Source organism: Podarcis vaucheri (genome assembly GCF_965113315.1).
Source record: "Podarcis vaucheri genome assembly, chromosome: 17".
Lineage (NCBI taxonomy): Eukaryota > Metazoa > Chordata > Lepidosauria > Squamata > Lacertidae > Podarcis > Podarcis vaucheri.
In genome coordinates, this window is record NC_138755.1 from 12,700,090 (window position 1) to 12,722,645 (window position 22,556).

A 22,556-nucleotide genomic window follows, 5' to 3' on the forward strand; every position below is an offset into this window, starting at 1 on the left:
CCTAAGGGTGTTGTCATAAATAATAATCTTACATCTACAACACATGGATACTTTCATACAGTTTATCTGACTGCTTTAAATATTCACCGAAGGGGTCTGGGGAACAAGTCTGTGATAAGCTATGCATTATATACCTATATTCTTACAGTACAGGCTGCCAAGGGAAGGGGGTGAAGGACAAGGACTGATATTGAGTGTCTTTTAGGTTCCACTTTCATGCTGGGCTCGTCAGATGTCCCTGTTTCTTGGAGGGTGGTTCCAAGTCTCAGGTTGATCTTTTCCCCCTCCCACTGTGCTTGTAGCACGTATATAAACGTTGAGCTCTCTGGAGCCTCTTGCCAGTTCTCTTCTCAGACTAGTCAGGAGCAACAGAGAGACAAAAGGATGGAGCTCCTCTGGGTTGCCACAGCCACCGTTTGCTTTCTGTCCGTTTTCCATACGGCAGAATCTTCCACTGCTTATTATGACAAGATTTTAACGCACAGTCGGATCAGGGCACGTGATCAAGGGTAAGTCTGCATTTCGTCCTCCTAAAATTCATCACTGGGGTCGCAAAGTTATTGTACAGCCAAAAGTGGAGGGGTCCAAAAAGGGGATAACATTTGGCGAAGTAATATTTGTAAGAAATATATATATATATACACAGGAAGGTTGAAGGTTGCTAACCGAATAAATTAGCTAGCTGTTGAACAGAAAAAGAAAAAGAAATCATCAAGTTTATGCACAGTATAAAACATGTACATAAAACAGGACGTTTCAGGAGGGTGAAACTGTGCCAGAGCTCAGTTTAGACATCTGTTTTCCAAGGGCTCAACTCTGGAATAGATTATGTTTCTGCCCCCCAAGCAGATTCAGAGCACATTTCCCTAAGTAATCAAGAACCCACATTCATCAAGGATTGCAGAAAAAGACTGTCAGGCCAGAGGGCACAAAAATGTGAGCCCTGGCACCTCTTTTTGAGACATGAAGAACTCCATTTCAGATTTACTCAACCTGTCACCCTTTTAGGTGTAGCCCAGACTAGATAACTGTTACCAATTAATCGCAATAGTATATATGGGAGGGTTTGGGGTTTTCCCCCCCAAACAAGCAGTTTCTTGATTCACCTTTAACCTCTGAATGTGATAAACATTATTGAATGTTTATGAGATATTCTGCCTAATTAAAATGGTATGTTAAAAGTTCATTATGGACAAACAGCAATTGCTTATATAGATGGAAATGTTACTGACGGAAATGCTCGTAATACTTTTAAAATAATTAAATGAAACCTAATCTAAAACAAAGCACTGCTGTTCCATAGTTATCTTCCACATGAAGTTTGAAGGTGAAAGTTTCGCACAGCAGAATGTACAAGCAAACCCCATTGGAATGAATGGTGCCTGTTCTTGCACAGCTATCCTTCATTTCACTGGAGCTTCTGAAGACATTTCCTTTTTCAAATCAAAAGGATTCATTATTAATATTCAAAAGGGTGGGTTGTTTCACCCCCTTTTTCTCATTTGGTGAAGGGATTATTTATTTAGCTGCTCTTGTGCTATTCCAAACAGTGGCAACCAAAACAAACGATTGTACGATGGAAGATGAGAGTTTCCCTTGGGTCGGCAGAGGGGAAAAAATGTTTGCCTTACTCCATTATCGCCCCCTGCCCCACAACTGCAAATTAAGCTTTGCAGCTGTGCAGAAGATGACACCAAACAGGAGGGAAGGGTGATGAACTTGCCAGTGAAAGAGAATAACAGTTCTATCATATTGCCTTCCTCTCTCTGAAAAAATATAAAAAAAAATCTCTTGGGAACTGATAAGATTTGGCTGGGGAAAAAACCAACAACATTAAATTTCCTGAATTGAAATTCAGAGGTGGCTGTTTGAAATATCATTTGGTGTATGGCACAGCATGTTCTAGATCATTGGTCTTCCAACTGGTGGATCAGGGATCTACTAGTGGCCTGATCCAAGTTGGGTTGTAAGAAGAACACTACTGCCATGTTGAAAGATTCAGAAATGAGTCCCCAATTGCGTGTTTTGGTTAAAATTGGGTCCTTGGTCTGAGAAGGTGGGAGATACCTGGTTTAAATGCACCCTCACCATAAAATTCCTACTGTGCCTACTTGTGGATGGGAAATCCTATTGTCCATCTCTAGCCTTGGCTATTCAAGTGGGGGGGGGGAGGAATAGAAATGAAGTAGGGAAACCATTGGAAAGCAGAAGGAATTCCAAAGGTAGAGACTGAAATTTCTGCTCAGAGACAAGTGTAATGTGAACAAACTCGGGGGGGGGGGGAGAGAGAGACACACCAAGCCAGTGGACATTTGCAAGTGAAGCTGTCAAACGTGGTTTGATTTGAACTCTGAGTCTCCTGATCATTTTTCAGTGTGAAATGTTGCACGCCATGTCTGTGCAAGTAAACTTTTACACACTTTGGCAGGGATTTATCAAAAGAGTCCCCTGAAATTGACTTGGGGGGGGCAGGTGGGAGAACCTCCAGAGAACAGCATGCCGTGGAAATAGAGGAGAGACCGTTCCATCTGGCAAGCTGCAATGTTTGTGCTGGCCGGACGTTCACCACAGCCCAGCGTTGAATTCCACCCAATATTTCACTTGCATGAACTCTCATGAACTTTAATCAAGCTACCATATCGGAAAGAGACTCCAGCCAATTTTTGCTTTTTAAGATGAACACATTAGGCGCCATTAGGACTTCTTCCCTGAGATAATTTCATTAAAGTTTTTTTTTGTGTGTGACAAAACAAACAGATAAACAGGGAAAGGTACATCTATTGTCTCCACTTTCAATTCACCGTCTCTTTCACTGGTCGTTTACATATAGTGAAAGACAATTTTTGTCATGAAAAAACAAAAATTGTCTTTCATTTTTGTCATGAAAAAACAAAAATTGTCATGGACATCTTGCATTTGGGGGGGAAAGAGACAGGGGAGAGAGGCAGGAAAGAGATGGGGGTATTGTCCATTCGTTCTATTGCCTATTATTAGTGTACAGATTTGTGCCAGCATCATGTGGGTAGGTTCATTGTTTATGTATTTATTTATTTTGATTGATAATGTGAGAGATTAGTGTGTCCTAAGCTTGGCTGGTTGTGTTCAGTGTAGTTTGTTTGTTTGAATGTGTGTGGGGGGGGGTTGTTACGTTGCTGGGTCAGTTAGGTATTGATTTGTATGCTGTTGTGGGGAAATAGGTCATTGTCATGTTGTCCATGTGATAAAGGGAAACCATATTGCGGCGAAGGTAAGATTGCCATATTTCCAACAGAAAAAAATGAAGTTTTTGAGCTATTTTTAAGGGAAATTGCCAAAAATGACACTGCTGACATGAGTTGCCACATGTCCGGATTTCCTGAGACATTTCTAGCAATTTCTGTCCAGACATTGCTTTTGACTGCTGTACAGTATTCTGGATATGTCCAGGAAATGTATGGCAACCCTAGGTCAGTGGCGTAGCGTGGGTTGTCAGCACCCGGGGCAAGGCAAGTAATTTGTGCCCCCTAACCCGTGGATTTGCGCCCCCTAACCAGTGGATTTGCGCCCCCTAACCCTAACCCCCAGATGTTGCGCCTGGTGCGGCCGGCCCCCCCTGCACCCCCCACGCTATGCCACTGCCCTAGGTGAAGGTGTTCCCCTTTGCTTGTCCCCATTTGAATTGGTTGGCTAACCTCTCTAGCAGTCACTTACTCGCAGCAACTAGAAATATTGTAAATAGACACTGGAAGGATCTGTCTGAGGTGAACATAGTCCACCAGTACCAAAACGTGTGGGGAACCATTAGGACTTCTTAACGTTTCCTTCTTTCTCTCTCCCAGCCCAAATGTCTGTGCTCTCCAACAAGTTGTGGGCACCAACAAGAAATACTTCAGCACGTGCAGGAATTGGTACCAGGGAGCCATCTGTGGCAAGAAAGCGTAAGTCCCGTGCCTTTCATGACTATTAAACCTGGGTGACCAAACCTGTGACATAAGCTTCTCAAGCAACGAGGACATGTGGCAACACCGGGAGCAGGAGCAAGAAACCATGTGCGCCTCGCTCTGGCCTAGAATCCAGACTCTGGTACAGTTCCCTGGCTCGGTAGGCTGGAGGAAAAATTATATGAAGGCAGGGAGGGTTCACATATGCAATGCAGTGGGTGCCAGACTTAATAAAGCACAGAATTACTGAAGATAAGTACGCAAATATATTTCGTTTGCTGTTTTTATAGAGGTTACAGAAGCAATCGCTGAATGGACCTCTTAATGATTATTCTAGCATATTTCTTGCTGCTATTTCATTAGCAATAGCATTTGCCCTTCAACCCAGGGGGAAAGACAGTGGAAGTGTGGTTATGATGCAATGGAGCACTGTCTGTACTTGAGGAAAGGCAACTAGTGATAGGTTTTTTATTTGTCGTGTGTGTGAGGGAGGGACATATCAAACCAGAAAACCATAGGCGTCTCTGTGATGTGAACGGTGAAGAGGTGACGCAAGGGGAAAGTGTGCAAGAGAGTCCTAAAGTGTGCGATCCAAACCCCTCTCCCGTACACAGGGTGGGGTTTGCAGTGAACACAATATCCCACTTTCTCTTCTCCAGGGCCTGCCTACTTGTATGGGAGAACAGGATGAGACTAGAAGGAATTCCTAGCTTGCTTAGTCAGGACAAAATAGAGTTAAGCTTTAAGCCCTCTCAAACGCCCTTCTTCTTTCGAAAGGAGGAGATTGATGAATGCCACTTGGCTTCAGAGCCTTTCCCATGTTCAAACAGGCTGAAATGTGTTTGGTTTAGGGCTCATGTTTGTGTGCTTACTAGGTGCCGCAAACTGAATCAAACAGAAAAACATATTTTCCCTCCCCGCAAGGACGTTGGCAAAGACTGAAGTTCCATCTATCTCCTGGAACTCTTTTTTTCCTGCACTTCTCAGATATGTGAGGCCTCAGTTTTCTAGATGCACTGAACCATGAGGGAACATATGGCTTTGCATATTCAAAGGCAATTGCTGGCTAGACATGAATCCCTTGAGCTCCCAGAGGAAGTGTGCTATGTGTTTAAAGGAACATGATAATCGAAAATACACTCATATAACGTTTTAGTGGCAGCCATTACAGTTTGGCAAAATTTATGGCGCATCTGTATCAAATTTGTGTTAACCTAATTCTCTCCCCCCCCCTTATTTTACTGGATCTGTTGTAGAACACTGCAGGGGGTGAGGGGGTGGCTTACATTTCTGCCTCTCTCTTTTATTTTTTTTATGAAAGGAAAATCAAAGCTGTAGGAGTTTGGCCACTCTCCTGTAGCTCCCAAGGCGAATTTTGTTAAGACATAGAATTGGAAAATGCATACCAATTGTCTCATCAATCATGAAAACTGCCATTTTATTCTATAAGTATTTGGTACATAAGGGACGGGGGTGGCACTGTGGGTTAAACCGCAGAGCCCAGGACTTGCTGATCAGAAGGTCGGTGGTTTGAATCCCCGCGACGGAGTGAGCTCCCGTTGCTCAGTCCCTGCTCCTGCCAATCTAGCAGTTCAAAAGGAAGTCAAAGTTCAAGTAGATAAATAGGTACTGCTCCGGTGGGAAGGTAAACAGTGTTTCTGTGTGCTGCTCTGGTTCGCCAGAAGCGGCTTTGTCATCTGACCTGGAAGCTGTACGCCGGCTCCCTCAGCCAATAAAGCGAGATGTGCGCCGCAACCCAGAGTTGGCCACGACTGGACCTAACGGTCAGGGGTCCCTTTACCTATTTGGTACGTAAGTTTAGTAAGGAAGCTTAAAATGCCTTTCTGTTGCATCCATGAGCCCTTTGAAAAGACCTAGAGCCCAAAGTGGCCTGTCTTATTAGGTGAAATAGATACCTGCATTTTGCTTTTGCTGTGGCTAAGGCGCTGCCAAGTTGACCAGGCTCAACATGCCTGGTCCAAAAGGGCCTTTGCAATGTGTTCTGAAGTGCCCTGTCAGCCTAGGAATTGGTATCCTTGGCTGACTTGTTCTTTTCCTGTATTGTGCAACTGACAGTTGTTTCCAGGGATTGTTTCAGTTGTGTATTTCCCTCTTTGAGTGTAAAGTCACCCAAGAGAGCTTAAGCTATGGCTGGGCCACCAATAGTAAACTAGTTTTACTGTGTCTCCTAATAAGTGATAAACTAGTATTTCATGCTCAATCAAATATATGTAGTCTATTGCACAGACTTATCTTCATACAGAAAAGGTACACTTATAGCCTGAACATTTTCCTCTTGAAGTTTTGGAATACGGCCATTGCAACCAGAATTGCCTTAACCCTATAACCCCACCTTTTCCTCTTGACAAGGACTCAAGGCAGTTAACAAATAAAAAAAGAACACTTTAAAACATAGGGAGGGGATCATAAAAAGTAAATTTAATATAATTAAAACTACTATGCAGATTATTACAGTAAAAATTACAATAAAAACAGCATGGCACTAGCCCTTTCATTAAGGGAAGTTTAGGGATTCAGCAACAAAAACGCCAAGTCAAATCTCCAGCGATTCTTTTGTATTGTGTGTTTTATTTCATTGCATATTTTTTAAAAAAATATTTTTTTATAACGAACTTTGTGTCTTTTCTGGTAAAAAGTAGAAATCATAATGATGAAGCCAATATAACAAGTCTACAGCAGGGGAAATAAAATGTTGATATATTGATATATTGTGTTGATATATTGTAGAACTGTCTTGTATGAATGCTGCCCTGGTTATATGAAGATGGAAGGCGAACGAGGATGCCCTGCAGGTAATGTTGGAGAACATAAGAAGCTTATATTTTGCTTACTTTTTCTCCCAAAAGAAGGGGGCAGGTGGGGATACGAGGTAGCTTGTGAGAGATCATTGTTATGTTATGAAGCATTGCTTTAAGGAAGAGCCACAAATGAAAACTAGGCCTTGTTTTTTAAGGACACGAGATGGATCTGTTTGTGCATAATACGTAAATGAGGAACTGAAGGAATATTGTGCAAAATGATCACTCACCTGCTCCCAGGGTGGGCGGCAGTTGCGACCTGTTGCCATCACCCCCCAGCTCCTTGGGACAAAACACTCTCTCATGGCGTGATTTATGACTTAACCAGCAATTAAAGTTCACTTGGGACAATCGGTCAGGATGCTGTCAGCAGCTCCCGGCTGGTTGCCCAGAAAAGTACAAAGACAAGGAAAAGTTTCTTACCGTCCTTTTTTATTTCAATCTTTACAGAGAGAGGCTATAGAACCCAGCCTCTCGCATAATGGCGTTGTCCCAAGTGAATCTCCACCCCTCATCTCTCCCACTTCCTCATTCGTCACTTCTACGGGTGCTGCTACATGCCTTCTGTCTTTGAGCTCTTTGCTCTCCTACTTTTAAGGCTTGCCGGGTTCTGGGAGATGGAGGGTCTGGAATTTCTAATGACAATGTTTCAGCCGGGTGTTCCTCTGGACAGGGGCGGAGGAAGGAGGGTGGTGGGAACGGGCCGCCCTGGGTGTCACCACTGAGGGGGGGTGACAAAATGCCGGGCAGGACTCTCCTGGGAGAGACGCGGTGGCTTGGGCGCGCACAGGTTCTGTGCTGCCCAAATGGTCTGCCTGCTGCCTCCCCCCCCCCGCTGTAGGGTGGGTCAGTGGAAGGAGGCAGGCAGACTCTGAAGGCCCTTATGGGTGGCTTGGGCTGCTGGCGCGCCACCCCAGGCGCCCGAGCGGCTTCCTCTGCCGCTGCCTCTGGTTTTCCCATTATTTCCTAGCTTTGCCCCTTATCTGCTTCTGAGCTGAGCCCTCTTTCAACCCCCTGTTGTAAATCTATACTGTCTTCCTCTTCCTCCTCCCTGGAAGGATCAGGATGGGGAGGCTGTCTCCACCATTCCTACTCTGCCCAGTCCTTGACATAAGCAAAACAACAACAACAAACCTATGGTTATGTGAAACATACTCAATAAACACACAAGACGTAACCGGCTGTACTTTTGAATCAGTAAGGTGTAATATTCATTGTGTCAAATTGTAGATTTCAACTGAAGTCTCATAAAGTTCAACGAAAAAAACAGAAGACCCAGTGGATCAGTTTGTTCTCTAGTGGGTTCATGCATAAGGTCCATACATGTATAAGTGGATTATTGGACTCTATGCACAGACAGGTGGAGTAGATACTTATACTTGTACAGTCTCTGACATAAGCTGGCTTCTCCCCAAGTATGGTAACTACATTTTTCATACCCATTTGTGTGTGGACCACCTAACTACGCTATTTTCAGTAGTGTCCTTGTGGGAAGTGCGCAAGTTCCTAAGCAACCTGAAATGGGGGGTTGCCTTCCTTTGACCATCTGCTTTGTTACGTGGTTTGTGCTGCTGCATCCTAAGTCAAATCATGAGCTAAATTGGGGGTCCTGCAGCGAGCAGTACAGTGGTGCCCCGCAAGACGAATGCCTCGCAAGACGGAAAACTCGCTAGACGAAAGAGTTTTCCGTTTTGGAGGTGCTTCGCAAAACGAATTTCCTATGGGCTTGCTTCGCAAGACGAAAATGTCTTGCGAGTTCCTGCTGGTCCCCCCCCCTTTTCTAAGCCGCTAAGCCACTTATCAGCTGATCCAATCAGCAGATAAGCTGCTAAAAGCCGCTAAAAGCTGCTAATAGCACTAATAGTGCTAATCCGCTAATCTGTCAATGGGCTTGCTCCGCAAGACGAAAAAACCGCTAGACGAAGAGAATCACAGAACGGATTATTTTCGTCTTGCGAGGCACCACTGTATTTAATTCAGCAAATCCCATGAATGATTTCCACCAGATGAAGTGGCACTAACTGGGGTGAGTGGAGGAGGGCAAACCCGTTGTAAACAGAATGTAGAGTGTGCTTGTTTCTTGTCTTTTTCAGTTGCCCCCATCGATCATGTCTATGGTACTTTGGGCATTGTGGGAGCGACCTCCACTCAACGCTATTCTGACATGTCAAAACTGAGAGAAGAGATTGAAGGACCTGGCTCGTATACAATGTTTGCACCAAGCAATGAAGCCTGGGATGCTTTGGACCGTGTACGTATTTCAGAATGGATTTTAAAAGAATGCTTCAAGTGCTTTTGGATTTATGGATATATAAATCCAAGTTATGCAAGGGATGCAGGTGGCGCTGTGGTCTAAACCACTGAGCCTAGGGCTTGCCGATCAGAAGGTTGGTGGTTCGAATCCCTGCGACGGGGTGAGCTCCCATTGCTCGGTCCCAGCTCCTGTCAACCTAGCAGTTCAAAAGCACGTCAAAGTGCAAGTAGATAAATAGGTACTGCTCCGGCGGGAAGGTAAATGGCAGGAAGGTAAACAGCGTTTCCATGTGCTGCTCTGGTTTGCCAGAAGCGTCTTAGTCATGCCGGCCACATGACCCAGAAAAACTGTCTGCGGACAAACGTCGGCTCCCTCAGCCAGTAAAGCGAGATGAGCGCCGCAACCCCAGAGTTATTTGCGACTGGACTTAACTGTCAGGGGTCCTTTACCTTTACCTTTTAAATCCAAGTTATACAAATTAATTATTGGTGGGGAAAATAGTAACACTCAGCTGCTGAACATAAATTTAAGAAAAACTACCCTATTTAAATGTACCAGAGTTTAGTGTTGCAGGTGTGGGGGGCAGAACATTGGATTTTTATAGTATCCTCCCTCCAGGACATGTTACCTGCACTGAAAACTTGGACCATGGATGCTCATATGAACCCTTCACATCTCCAACTCAATATGTACAGAGAAATCAATATGTATGGTTTCTGTAATCCTTGCTACAAGGAAAAACCAGGGAGGATTACTATAATATTTCAGGCATATGACTGTGGTGGGGCCCTGTGTGCATTTATTTCCCCCTGCCAATGCATACAGAAGGCCCATTTCGAGTTCAGAATGAAGGGCATATCAGAGAAGCCTGAAAGAACTGAATGCCTTTAGCCTAAAGGAGGGGCCACACCAGCCTACAGTATGATCAACCCTCAGGGGACTATGTGTGAATGTGGGGATGGCCAATTTTTTTTTAAAAATCAAAGGATATCTTTGTGTGGGTCTTGCAAGGCTGTGGGTCAAAACACCTTTCTGTGTTCTGTGATCACCCTCCTGTGATCACCAAATCACAGGAGGGGACATATAGGTGGGAGTGGTCAGTAAAAAAAACATTTCTTACTATGTGTGTGTGTGTGACAAATCTTGGGGTCACAAAAAACATTTTGGCATTGCCCATAGAAGCAATCAAAACATTTATTTATTTTTTAAAAAAATCTATTTTTATAAAATGACAAATTTGGTTGGAGGGCCTTTAAAAACGTATTGGGGAATTTTGCATCCTGCAGGTTTTCTAGCCCTGATTTAAAGGGTAGAAAATATTGCCAGGTTTACAAATGTATAGGGAGAACCTAGGGGAAAATCCTGCAAATCCTCAGAGGCAGTTTTTTTAAAAATATAGTAATTAAAAATGTACAGACGTTTCCTCAACAAACAACCCTTTTATATGGGCCACACAACAATTGGTGTTAGAAAGCGCTAGGTCATCTCCCACTACTGCTCTGGGTGCTGCTGGGCAATGAGAAAAGGAAACACTGAAGGGAGGCATTATTCAGTGGCGTAGCGTGGGTTGTCAGCACCCGGGGCAAGGCAAGTAATTTGCGCCCCCTAACCCGTGGATTTGCACCCCCTAACCCTAAGCCCCAGATGTTGCGCCCGGTGTGGCCGGCCCCCCTTCACCCCCCACGCTACGCCACTGGCATTATTAAACCTAAGTCCTGTGCAAGGACTTCCGCTTATGCAACAGGGACTTCCACTCCCCCCCCATCTCCTCAGATTGGCTCACTAGGGGCAGGTGTCAGGAACAGAGTGTGCATGGAGGAAATGGAGAGTTGTTCTGTCTGGAAGCCAAACTGCTTGCTCTGATAGACCAGGTGCCTTAGCACGAAGTTGCATGCCTCCTGTGTGGTCTTGGGTATCTCAATAATCTTTATTGTCATTGTCCCATACAGAACAACGAAATTGAAAAAAAGACATTCAAAAACCAACAAGCCTGCTATCCCAGTCTGGTTAACCCCCTGAAAACTCTGATACCCCATAATTAAATATAATATACTCCCACAGAGACTACCTTACATTGTGTTTAAAACAAAAATTGCATTTGGATAAAAACTGTTTCTCAGGCGGCTAGTCCTAGTCTTTATAACCCTGTACCTTCTTCCAGAAGGCAGAAGCTGAAAGAGATCATTTCCGGGGTGCATACTATCTCTGCAGCTTTCTTATGACACATGGAAGCATAGATTTGATCCAAGGTGGGAAGAGTGCATCCAATTATTCTCTCCGCAGTCTTTACAGCCCTGGACAGCATTGTTTTTCCCCTGACCATGCAGCTCCCAAACTACGCACACAAACCATAAGTTAATACACTCTCACATTGCCCAGTGGTAGAGGAAGCAGCAATAACACCACTTTGGCTCCCAGGCCACCAAAGTAATACAGTCGTACATCGGAAGTCAAACAGAATCTATTCCGGAAGTCTGTTTGACTTCCAAAACGTTCGAGAACCAAGCCATGGCTTCCGATTGGATGCAGGAAGCTCCTGCAGCCGATCAGAAGCCGTGGAAGCTGCGACTGACGTTCGGGTTCCAAAGAACGTTCTCAAACCAGAACACTCACCTCCAGGTTTGCAGCATTCGGGAGCCAAAACATTCAACTCGCAAGGTGTTTGATTTCTGAGGTATGACTGCAAACGTAAGAACCTGACCACAGGCTAAGATCAGGAGGTCAAAGATGAAGGCCCAGGGTAGGGCTTGATAAGAACGTTGGCTGGGTTGACAAATGGCAAGCAGTGCTGAAAATGGCCTTTTCATCCCAGAAAGGCTCTGCAAATTTATTCGGGCTTGAGGCGCAGAATATGTTGGCTGCACAAATAATGTGGAAAAATGTTTGTGGAATAGTGGGTAACATGTAAGGAAAAGCAAAGGGGGATGTGAAAGAAGACAAGATGTCCAAGACCACACAAATAAATGAAAGTTGTAATTCATGGAGCCGCGGTACTTTCAAATGAAAGAAACTTAGAAGCTTAGCAGCTGGATGCTAAATGAAGTACTGTAGCTTGCCAAAGGGAATATTAGCATGAAGAAAACATTAGCATGGATTATTTCACTTGTAGCAGAGTAATCTGGTGTATATCAGGCTGACTGGGATGGTGGCCATGGAAAGTCTAACTGAATCTCTTCCCCTAGGAAATCCACGAAGGCCTGATTGAAAATGTAAACATTGAACTGTACAATGCCCTCCATAACCACATGGTGAACAAGCGCATGTTGACAAAGGACCTCAGGAATGGCATGGATCTGGTGTCTATGTACGACAACCAAAAACTGCATATAAATCACTACCCCAATGGTGTAAGTCTGTTTAATTATTCTTTTTCTTATAAAGCACCATGAACTTTAGCCCCTGGAATAGAGGACATTGTAATGTTGCATGTGATATTTATGTTATAAATGTGGCTCTAAACTTGGAAAGAGCTGTAAACTTCAACTTTCTAGATAGAATTTTATTTTTATAGGTGTTTGGTGGGATCCAAAGATGCATCATGATTCTAGGCATGCTTACTCAGAAGTAAGTCCCAGTGGGGCATACTCCCGGGGAAGTGGTAAAGGATTGTAGCTTCAGTTAGTTGACCTAAGGTCCTGCTGCAATCAAGTCAGACATGGCTATTTATTTATTCTTATTAGTTATATGTCATTTTTTAATCAATGATTTCAAGGCACTTTACAAAATCCAAAGATGTACCAAACTATCAGCAGGTTAAAAACAATGGCTACTAACACAGTGTTAAATTTCACTCTGAATGTTCACCTTAAAGAATTTAAAAACATTATTGCTACCAGATATAGGACATGAAATGTATCTGGTACACGTTTCATTGCAATGTGTGTTCTAGCAAGATTCTTTCCAGAATGTTTTATAGGAGACATCTCATCACACATCCCATAAAGGTGCTAGAAGCATAAAGAAATGTGTAACGCTTTCTCGATAATCTTCTGGTTGCCAGCGAGTTCTCTGCTGAATATTCTCTGGCATCATTCTTCAAATGCAGGTTGTTACGGTTAACTGCGCTAGAATCATCCATGGTAACCAAATTGCTACAAATGGTGTTGTGCATGTCATCGACCGTGTGCTGACCCCTGTTGGAAATACCATTCAAGACTTCCTCGACGTGGAAGATGATCTTTCATCTCTCAGAGTAAGCTTTCCTTCGTAATTATGAACGTCCTTTAGCCTTTAGCCTTGATAGTTGCTGCATCCTGATTTAAGCACACATCTAACACAGTTAGCTTTTTGGTGTTAGCTTTTGTGTTGGACACCTGCCTGCTATTTTTCCATGTTAAAAACTTCTTTATAAAGAAACCCTCCCCAGTCTCTTCCAGCTTCTCCCACTATTTTCTGCTCTCCGTGTTCTGCCCTCCCAGCTCCCATTCCATGGCCACTGCTGTTGTGCAAATCCTGGATTGGCGTGAGCCACTACAAATACTCCAATGGGAGCTGTGCTACGACAGCCTTAATTTTATTTATATATACACACACACTAGGATGGGGGTGGCGCTGTGGGTTAAACCACAGAGCCTAGGACTTGCCGATCAGAAGGTCGGCGGTTCGAATCCCTGCAACGGGGTGAGCTCCCGTTGCTCGGCCCCAGCTCCTGCCAACCTAGCAGTTAAAAAGCATGTCAAAGTGCAAGTAGATAAATAGGGGAGGTAAACGGCGTTTCCATGTCCTGCTCTGGTTTGCCAGAAGCGGCTTAGTCATGCTGGCCACATGACCCAGAAGCTGTACGCCAGCTCCCTCGGCCAATAAAGCGAGATGAGCGCCGCAACCCCAGAGTCGGCCACGACTGGACCTAATGGTCAGGGGTCCCTTTACCTTTTATACACACACCAAAAAAATACATGTAGATATAGTATATGTATTTGGCTTTCCAGCTAATTGTTGAGTAGCCAAATGAGCACATGGGGTAGGGGGAGCTTCCTTGAAATGCAGTCATTTAAGTGTTCCTACATTTGTAAGTATACATCTAGGAAAACAACTCTATAATGCTTACATATTATATTATGAGTTGCCCAATGACGATGAAAAAATACTGGTCTTAAGTGACCATGGGAAGAGTATTACCGTACTCGGCTCATTTAAAATATTGCTTTTATGTTCCTAAAATATCAAGGTGCTCAATAACGGCATCTCTTTCTTTCCAAGACTGCTGCCATGGCATCAGATGTGATGGAAACTCTTGGGAAGCCTGGGCAATACACGCTCTTTGCTCCTACCAACGAAGCTTTCGAGAAACTTCCACGTGGAGTCTTAAACAGGATTATGAACGACAAGGTGGCTGCTAAAGGTATTTCTGTAAAGTTGATATTGTGGGAAAAGAAAAAGAGACAATCCATATCACAGCTTTGGAGCTGGTATGTCCCACAGGGGACCTTACAGTCTTCAAACAAAAACATCCTGAAGGTCCCAGGCCACAGAGAAGTTAGGCTGGCCTCAACTAGAGCCAGGGCTTTTTCGGCTGTGGCCCCGATCTGATGGAACGCTCTGTCTCAAGAGACTAGGGCCCTGCGGGACTTGACATCTTTCCGCAGGGCCTGCAAGACAGAGCTGTTCCACCAGGCCTTTGGCCAGGGCACAGCCTGACTCCCTCCTTTGGCAATCTTCACAGAACTTAAGCCTAATGGTTGCCATCAATTTGATTTGAATTAATTTTATAATGAAATGAATTTAGAATGTTGTACTATTTTATTGTTGTTAGCCGCCCTGAGCCCGGCTTCGGCTTCGGCTGGGGAGGGCGGGATATAAATAAAATGTATTATTATTATTATTATTATTATTATTATTATTATTATTATTATTTAAGAACATGATATGTCTCCCACCATGTTAGACCATTTGCTGTAAATAATAATAATAATAATAAATTTTATTTATATCCCGCCCTCCCCAGCCGAAGCCGGGCTCAGGGCGGCTAACAACAATCAAATAAACAATCAAATAATCATACATTCTAAAAATATTTCATTATAAAATTAGTTAAAATCAAATTGATGGCAACCGATTAAGCAAGATTTTGTGCAGGTTGCCAGAGGAGGGGGTCAGGCTGCGCCCTGACCAAAGGCCTGGCGGAACAACTCTGTCTTGCAGGCCCTGCGGAAAGATGTCAGGTCCCGCAGGGCCCTAGTCTCTTGTGACAGAGCATTCCACCAGGTTGGAGCCGCAGCCGAGAAGGCCCTGGCTCTAGTTGAGGCCAGCCTAACCTCTCTGAGGCCTGGGACCTTGAGGATGTTATTATTTGCTGACCGTAGGTTTCTCTGTGGGACATACCAGGAGAGGTGGTCCCATAGGTACGAGGGTCCTAGGCCGTATAGGGCTTTAAAGGTTAAAACCAGCACCTTAAACCTGATCCTGTACTCCACCGGGAGCCAGTGCAGCTGGTATAATACTGGATGAATGTGCTCTCGCAGCGAAGACCCCATAAGGAGTCTCGCTGCGGCATTCTGCACCCGCTGGAGTTTCTGGGTCAGTCTCAAGGGCAGCCCCACGTAGAGCGAGTTACAATAATCCAGTCTGGAGGTGACCGTCGCATGGATCACAGTGGCTAGGTCAGGACGAGAGAGATAACTATGACAAAATTGTCCATGTGCAATTATTTTGAACCCAGCTCTGTTCCAGGAGGCATAACAACTGCCTCTAATAAGTGAGATAAGTTAGGGTTGCCCTATGTTGCAATTTTGCCCAAAAAGCTCAACAACGTTTCTGTCCGGATTTTCACTGTTTGAAATATGGCAACCCTAGAGAAGTAATAAATAGCTGTTGAGTCTGCTGTGTTCGTAGGTGAGCTTGGAGTATTGCCCTCCCATTTGCAGCAGCACAGCCCAACACATTCTTCGGATTGTTCCTCTTCAAAACTCAGGGCTCATTCCCACTTTCCCCTGACCAGTATTTTGGTCGTATTGTGTACCGATGAATTCCCCAGGGTCTGAGAACTTTCCTCGCTGTTCCGCAGCTGTGCCTTGCAAAAATCCAATTTTACCTGCTGAAATGAATCTTATCAGATGTGCAAAAAAATCCGAAGGGAGATTTTGCTCAGCCAATCTTCAATTCAGCGGGTGAGATCGGATTTTCGCAAGGCACAGCTGCGGAAAAAAATGACAAAAGCTCTCAGAACTGCGGGGTGTGTGTGTGGGTGTTGGTATACAATACAATCAAAGTAATGGTCAACTGAAAGTGTGGATGAACCCATTACCCCTCTATAAGGTGGGAATTTCTGCTACTCATCCTTCTTTCATTACCTTTCTGTAAGTTGTTCCCAAACTATCAGTGTCATCAGTGTCTTGCATCTGCAGCTCATCGCATAAATGTACAGCGGTACCTCAGGTTACATACGCTTCAATTACATATGCTTCAGGTTACAGACTCCGCTAACCCAGAAATAGTACCTTGGGTTAAGAACTTTACTTCAGGATGAGAACAGAAATTGTGCTCCAGCAGCAACAGGAGGCCCCATTAGCTAAAGTGGTGCTTCAGGTTAAGAACAGTTTCAAGTTAAGAACGGACCTCCGGAACGAATTAAGTACTTAACCCGAGGTACCACTGTATTTCCATTAGCCCATCGCTGCGTAATATGTAAGCCTGTAAGGAGTTTGAAGTAAGTTACTAGGTAAATGATGATTGGAAGGGTAGCTTCTCCTTGTCTTCCCACATCTTTTCTACCCATCATTATGGGTATCTGAAAAACTGTACCTAGAGCACATGTGATCCGCTTCAACTTACTTAGAAAGACAACCTTTCATACATGTTCCTTTTAGGAAAATAATAGCAGCAATGAGACATTAATGTTCACAACAGCTTCAGCTCTTGAATATGCCTTATGTACTATTATGCTTTGAGCAGATGAAACTAAGAAAGCTGTAACAGCACCTTTCAGTGTAATTGGTGTGACCGCTGAGGATACAAAACCTCACCAACTAAGCACTAGTAAATGAAACTTCCTGCATTTGAAATGTGCTCAGAACTACTCAAATGGTATACTTTTGTATCCCATAAACATCCTATAAAAGAAAAGGGAAGTCCCATTCGAATCTTTACAGCTAATGGTTACTGCAAGTTACAGCTTGCATCTGTTCTTCTCATTAAGAAAGGGCAGTTGATACATAGACAGTGTAGGAGTAAGAATTTTCCCTGCTTCATATGTCAAAGGAAAAAGAAAGGGAGGATCTCGAGGGAGTCGTGCTCAGCTTTAGCAACAGGATATCTGGAAGTGCTCACTAGAAACCATCTCTCAAATGCTATCTTCCTCCTATAAGCTTACGACAATCTCATTTGACTGAAAATAACATTTCTGCTCCAATTGTTTTAATCATGTCATAACCTTCACCTTCCCCTGGCGTCTAACTATGTATGTGTAATTTCTTTGTTTATTTGGTGCAGTTGCATGTTGCCCCATAACACAAAGTTTTCTGGGCAGCTTATAATAATACAGTGGTACCTTGGTTCTTAAACTTAATCCGTTCCGGAAGTCTGTTCCAAAACCAAAGTGTTCCAAAACCAAGGCGCGCTTTCCCATTGAAAGTAATGCAAACTGAATTAATCCATTCCAGACTTTTAAAAACAACCCCTAAAACAGCAATTTAACATGAACTTTTCTATCTAACGAGACCATTGACCCATAAAATGAAAGCAATAATCAATGTACTGTACTATAAAATAAATAAGACAATATTGTAGATGATAAAAATTAAAATTATTTTTTGTTTTTTACCTGCTCTGATGATAGTCTTTGTTTGGATGGGGGGCTTTTATCCATTTCCACAGTCACACAGTCAATCAATCTGAACTGGGTTCCACACAGTCACAAAAACAAATTAATCGAAAAAGCCTCAAAAACAAAAATGCAAAATTTATAGCAAAAACGAAAAAGCGCCATACTTAATCAGTTTCAGAAGTCCATTTGACTTCCAAAATGTTCAAAAACCAGGGCACAGGTTGGTGTAGGTGCCCCGGAAACAACAGTCAACAGCCGCATCGAATGTTCGGCTTCCGAAAAAAGTTTGAAAACTGGAACACACACTTCCGGGTTTTTGGAGTTTGAGAACCAAAACATTTGAGAACCAAGGCGTTTGAGAACCAAGGTACCACTGTAATAATAATAAAACCTTGAAACTAAAAAATAAGCAACTCAGGACCGCAATACCTCAAGGACTCCATATGAACTAACCCATACCTCCATGAGAGGTCCCAAGGTGGCAACAAAAGAACGGGGCCTTCTCTGTGGTGGCTCCCCATTTGTGGAATGCTCTCCCCAGGGAGGCTCGCCAGGCGCCTTCATTATACCCCTTTAGGCGCCTGGTGAAAACGTTCCTCTTTAACCAGGTCTTTGGTTGATTGACATCCGATGCCCTTTTAAATGAGTTGTGGGAGGGAGAATTATTGGTTTGCTGCTGTTGTTGTTATTTTTGCTACAAATTTTGTGGGTTTTATATTGCGATTTTATGTTGTGAAGCACCCTGAGATCTGCAGATGAAGGGTGTTAATTCATATTTAATAAATAATAATAAACCATAGCAGCATCAAAATCAAAACCAAAGAAATGCAACAACAAAAAGAGCACAATTGTCCCAAAATTATAAACTCAGAAATCCAGGTTACCTAAGTTGCTTTGAAGGCCTTTCTGGTAAACAGAAAGATTTGCCTGACCAAAAATAGGGTGGCAGGCAAACTTTTCTGAGAAGACGATTCTATACCCAGGGTGCCACTACCAGAAAGGTTGTATCGCTCATAATTACCACATTTTTCACTCTATAAGACGCACCAGACCACAAGATGCACCTAGTTTTTGGAGGAGGAAAACAAGAAAAAAGTATTCTGAATCTCAGAAGCCAGAACAGCAAGAGGGATCACTGTGCAGTGAAAGCAGCAATCCCTCTCACTGTTCTGGCTTCTGAGATAGCTGCGCAGCCTGCATTCGCTCCATAAGACGCACACACATTTCCCCTTACTTTTTAGGAGGGAAAAGGTGAGTCTTATAGAGCAAAAAATACAGTACCTTCCTGACTTCACCTGGAGCAGGATTTCTTAAGCTTGAAGAAGGTACATTTGGAAGGAAGTGGTCTTTCAAGAAACCTGGTATTTCAAGTAAGACATCAGTTTAGAACTCTCTGAGGAGAAAGCAACCTCTTCCACGAAAATTCTCTAGCAGAGCCGTTTGCAAATCAAATTGAGGGGGTTTTGACCATGACCAAAGCACTGTCCCTGATAAAAAGGGAAATTTCTGGTAAGGAAGGGAAACTACAAAGTCAGATGTTTAAGTTAGAGAAGTGCCTTGGCAGTTTACCTAGGCGTCAGGTCTAGTTGTTGGTCTGGCTGTCGATTTTATAACTCACTCCAGTTGGTTTTTTATCTCAGTGGAACCATGCGCCTGTTAAAGATTGGCTGGAAAAAGCTGGAAATGCCTTTAGCCTTACCGCTTCTTTCGTAACACCTTTGCCGCATGCCAGCTGAGAACCGTCTTACCGGGAGGGAATTCCCAACCGGCCTGCTAGATCAATTACCCCACTTGGCACCGCAGAAAATGCTGCATAAACGGCAGGGAAGAGTGAAGTTTTCTTTTCCATGTTATCACCGTGCACCAGAAACACACTGATATTTTAAAGAAAAAAGAGGGAGTAGCTTCACACTAAAATAGGTAGATGTGGTTGGGCGATGTAATGGGAATTGGGGTTGCTTGTGCATAAACTGCAAACTGCTCCAAGCTAGTCGTATAGCTAAAACTTTCCCTGGTTTGACAGCCCTTGAAACGCGACTGTCTTAATCACTGGCAGAATCCGTCAGTGAGTGGGACCTAAATTTCTTCCAACATAAAAGTTGCTTGACTCCAAGTCTCCTCCTAGATTCTCTGCGTGGAAGCCTTCTGCGCAGCGTGGGCGTGCCAAGCGGAGGTCCTGTGCTCTCTCCGCTGATTTCACTGGAAGAGTCTCAGAGCCTCCCCTCCGCCGTACTCTCAGCTTCCCCTTTCTCCCTGGTGTCCCCTGGATTTCCTTCCCCCGTGGAAGCCCTCTCTCTCTCCTTGCTAGTTCCCTCCCCTGCATCACTGGAGCGTCTTACCTCTCCTCTTGCCTCTGATGGCAGTTCCCTGACAGGCGACAAAATTGATTCTGTGGTTACTGAGTGACTGGCCACTAGCCTATTTTGTCCATTGAAAAGGAATACCGCATTTTTCGCTCCATAAGACGCATCTGACCATAAGATGCACCTAGTTTTTAGAGGGGGAATGCAAGGGGAAAAAATTATTTAAAGGGAGCGCTGAGCAGAGCCTGTCTGCATCCCGGGCTCTGCTCAGCACTCCCTTTCACGAGCCGCGCAGAGCGTGTGTGTGGCGCTTGCAGGCTTTTCCCCAAGGAGGGAGAAGGACAGCCCATCACTGACAGGCTGTTCTTCTCCCTCCTCGGGGAAAAGCCCTCAAGCACATGCTCCGCGTGGCTCTTTAGAGGGAACATGGCTCTTGGGGGCTTTTCCGGGAGGTGGGGGAAGGGACAGAGGGGCTAAGCCAGAAGCTAGAACAGCAAGAGGGAGCGCTGTGCAGCGATCCCTCTTGCTGTTCTGGCTTCTGGGATAGCTGCGCGAAGCCTTTTCAGAGCAGCGGGATGAAGGCTCCCCATGCCCTGAAGAGGCTTCGTGGTAGCGATCCCTCTCACTGTTCTGGCTTCTGGGATAGCCGCGCATCCTGCATTCGCTCCATAAGGCGCACACACATTTCCCCTTACTTTTTAGGAGGGAAAAAGTGCATCTTATAGAGCGAAAAATACGGTAAGTTGGGGAGCAAAAAGAGAAATGTGACCACTTTTGGGTGTTTGTTTTTTTAGGGCGGCCTCTATAGTGTGGCAGAGCTAGGTGTCAATTAGTGTGCTTATTACATTTTTACAATTGCAGGGGGAATTTGAACTTCCTTCCTCAAGTACCAAAATATCTTAGATCATCGCTGTCTTTTAAGTGCACTGTAAATAGAGGTTCAGGTCAAATATTGGTCTCCAATTCACATTTTAAATATAGGGACCATATTATTTGATTAAGGGCTCATGAGTTTTGCAGTCATGATAGATGTAATAACCTATTATTATAATCCAGAGCTATTACAGTATTATGTTATGATAGTGGCAACGGTTAGAATAGTTTCAACAGCCTTGGTGAGAGACAACCAAGTTTAAAATTCCCTACTATAGGTCTCCCTGTCCAAAGAACCTCATTAGACTGGCTCCCTCACAGTGTTCCAGAAACTGGACGAAGACTTGTTATGCCACACAGGGGCTAGTAGGGTTGCTGCGTGTTGCTTTCTCCTGTGGCTTCTGCTTTTGAATTCAGATGCTGAGTTCATCTTAGTATGTTTGGGTTGTGACAGCTCATTAGTAGAACTGCATTGCTTCTTGGGAAACCTGTGGTGTAAACGTGTGGGGCATGAGTAGGCAAACTAAGGACCGGGGGCTGGATCCGACCCAATTGCCTTCTCAATCCAGCCCGCGGACGGTCCGGGAATCAGCGTGTTTTTACATCAATAGAATATGTCCTTTTATTTAAAATGCATCTCTGGGTTATTTGTGGGGCCTGCCTGGTGTTTTTCCATGAGGAGAATGTGTGCTGTTATTTAAAATGCATCTCTGGGTTATTTGTGGGGCATAGGAATTCGTTCATCCCTCCCCCCCCAAAAAAATATAGTCCGGCCCCCACAAGGTCTGAGGGACAGCGGACCGGCCCCCTGCTGAAAAAAGTTTGCTGACCCCTGGTGTAGGGTTATTGGCCAAATGCGATTGGGTTTGAGATTCATGCATAACATAGTAGAATCACAGAATCATAGAACTGTAGAGCTGGAAGAGACCCCAAGGGTCATCTAGTCTAACCCCCTGCAATGCAGGAGTGGCTAAGAGATTGATATGTGAAACCAGCACCGTTCTGGCAGCTCAGTATGAACTGTCTGAAATAAGCAGCACTGGCAACTTTTGCCTCTCCCTCTGCCCCCTTCCCACAAACAGCAAGTTACTGATTCATGTCACATATTGCCACCGGAGAGAAAATGTACAGGTGTTTTTTTTAATGAAACAGTTTAAATATATGTTCTAAATATCCCTAGCTATATGTGCTATTTAATGGTTTTGCTATTTTTCTGCTCATGATTTTGATTCTAATGTAAGTGTAATAAGTTGCAAGGTACAAAATAAAATTCACAATGAAATGTACATTTGAAGGGCTAAGTGTGGTGTAGTGGTTAAGAGCGGCAGTCTCGTAATCTGGGGAACCGGGTTTGCTTCCCTGCTCCTCCACATGCAGCTGCTGGGTGACCTTGGGCCAGTCACACTTCTCTGAAGTCTCTCAGCCCCACTCACCTCACAGAGTGTTTGTTGTGGGGGAGGAAGGGAAAAGAGAATGTTAGCCGCTTTGAGACTCCTTAAAGGGAGTGAAAGGTGGGATATCAAATCCAAACTCTTCTTCTTCTTCTAAGCCCTTGTCCAAAGGCATATGATGCTTGTAAAGGTCTTGTTCAAGTGCAGTCCACACTCACTTTTCTAGCTGGAGCAA

At 44.2% G+C, this 22,556-nt stretch overlaps 1 protein-coding gene across 16 annotated transcripts in view; it reads left to right on the plus strand.

Moving 5' to 3' along the window:
* Positions 1–330: 330 nt before the first annotated feature.
* Positions 331–22,556, plus strand: part of POSTN (periostin) — a 56,340-nt gene continuing 34,114 nt past the window's right edge. For all 16 annotated transcript variants that reach the window (XM_082204720.1, XM_082204730.1, XM_082204729.1 and 13 more), the window contains exons 1-7: positions 331–509; positions 3,819–3,917; positions 6,669–6,733; positions 8,833–8,990; positions 12,176–12,340; positions 13,039–13,185; positions 14,193–14,334. In XM_082204720.1, the coding sequence (XP_082060846.1) occupies positions 385–509; positions 3,819–3,917; positions 6,669–6,733; positions 8,833–8,990; positions 12,176–12,340; positions 13,039–13,185; positions 14,193–14,334 (901 nt within the window). In that variant the 5' untranslated portion in view covers positions 331–384. The remainder of the gene's footprint in view (positions 510–3,818; positions 3,918–6,668; positions 6,734–8,832; positions 8,991–12,175; positions 12,341–13,038; positions 13,186–14,192; positions 14,335–22,556) is intronic.